The sequence below is a fragment of the Nestor notabilis genome, unplaced genomic scaffold (assembly GCF_000696875.1).
Source record: "Nestor notabilis isolate BGI_N333 unplaced genomic scaffold, ASM69687v1 scaffold3220, whole genome shotgun sequence".
Classification (NCBI taxonomy): Eukaryota; Metazoa; Chordata; class Aves; order Psittaciformes; family Psittacidae; genus Nestor; species Nestor notabilis.
The window spans coordinates 40,674-41,944 of record NW_009909535.1 but is presented as its reverse complement, the minus strand read 5'-3'; the positions used below and the strand labels follow the sequence as shown (position 1 = coordinate 41,944).

At 60.3% G+C, this 1,271-nt stretch overlaps 1 protein-coding gene across 1 annotated transcript in view; it reads right to left on the bottom strand.

Annotated features, from left to right (window-relative positions):
- LOC104413772 (phosphofurin acidic cluster sorting protein 1-like) overlaps nucleotides 1-1,271 on the bottom strand; it is a gene marked incomplete at its 5' end in the record, with an annotated part of 18,276 nt that overhangs the window by 171 nt on the left and 16,834 nt on the right. The window contains 5 exon segments of the mRNA XM_010024897.1: nucleotides 22-135; nucleotides 291-514; nucleotides 674-815; nucleotides 916-958; nucleotides 1,051-1,093. Coding sequence (XP_010023199.1) covers nucleotides 22-135; nucleotides 291-514; nucleotides 674-815; nucleotides 916-958; nucleotides 1,051-1,093 — 566 coding nt within the window.

The following is a 1,271-nucleotide window of genomic DNA, read 5'->3' as shown; positions in this document are numbered from 1 at the left end:
GCCCGCCTCCAGCCCCCTCACCTCGCAACATGGTGTTCTGGTGCTTGGCTGTGCAGATGAGGCGTGTAATCCCTTCAATGACTTGGCTTTTGGGCTCCAGGTCCTTCTCTTTTGGTTTCTTGCTCAGGAACATCACTAGGGGCCAAGGATAGACAGGACCAATGTCAGGGTGTTTCCACCTGGCCCTGGGTGGGAGCCCTCACCCCAGGGCTGGCTGGGTCCCCCCTTGCCCTTTCAGCAACAGACTGCGGCTCTGAAGCAGGAAAGCACCCCTGGGTGGGCTTGGTTACCTTTCTTGTTCTTCTCCTTGGTGACCACAGTCATGGCCATGGTGCTAGGGGGCACCAGCTCCCCCGTGCCGGGGATGCGGCTGACCTGGAGTGAGCGGAAGTTGCTCTTGAGTGTGTTCTTGATACCTGTCTCCCGCTTTTCGCCCTCCTTCTTTCTGTCCAGCCCTTGTGTTGTCCAGTAGTCCACCTGCAGGCCCATCACCTCCACACCAGGGCTCAGAGACCTGGGCAAGATAGGCAGCACCATGCAGCATGCAGGTGGCTGTCCTTGCTCCTCTCCCTTCCCGCAGCCCTGGCCCCATAACCCCAGGATGTGGTAGCCTTGCCATGAGCACCCTAAACCCTCGCACCCCAGCACCTCAGACTGAGTGGGGCTTCCTTACCCAGCGCCGGAGAGGCCACTGCTGACAGATGGGGAGGGTGGCGGGGTGCTCACAGTCTCTTTGCCATAGGGGGCTGATCCACTGGCAGTTGGTGTTGAGCTCAGCAGGGACGGAGTGCACACTGTGGCATCATCTGAGTCCACTGGGGAGGAAAAGGGTGAGCTGGGGGGGGAAGAGGTTTGGGGACACCAACAAAGGTGAAGGAGAAGGGATCCAGGGACTGTGGGCTCGCAGGGACTCACCAGAGGCGCTGAAGGACTGCTCCACCAGGCCCACCTTCACCACCTGCAAGAGCAGATGATCCCCAGCATCAGTAGGGCAGTGCACTTTCCCTCTCCACCAGCCCCAGTTGCCCACCGGCCCCACAACACACTCACCCCCACAAAGGGTACAAAAGGTGAAGGAGAAGGGATCCAGGGACTGTGGGCTCGCAGGGACTCACCAGAGGCGCTGAAGGACTGCTCCACCAGGCCCACCTTCACCACCTGCAAGAGCAGATGATCCCCAGCATCAGTAGGGCAGTGCACTTTCCCTCTCCACCAGCCCCAGTTGCCCACCGGCCCCACAACACACTCACCCCCACAAAGGGTACAAACTT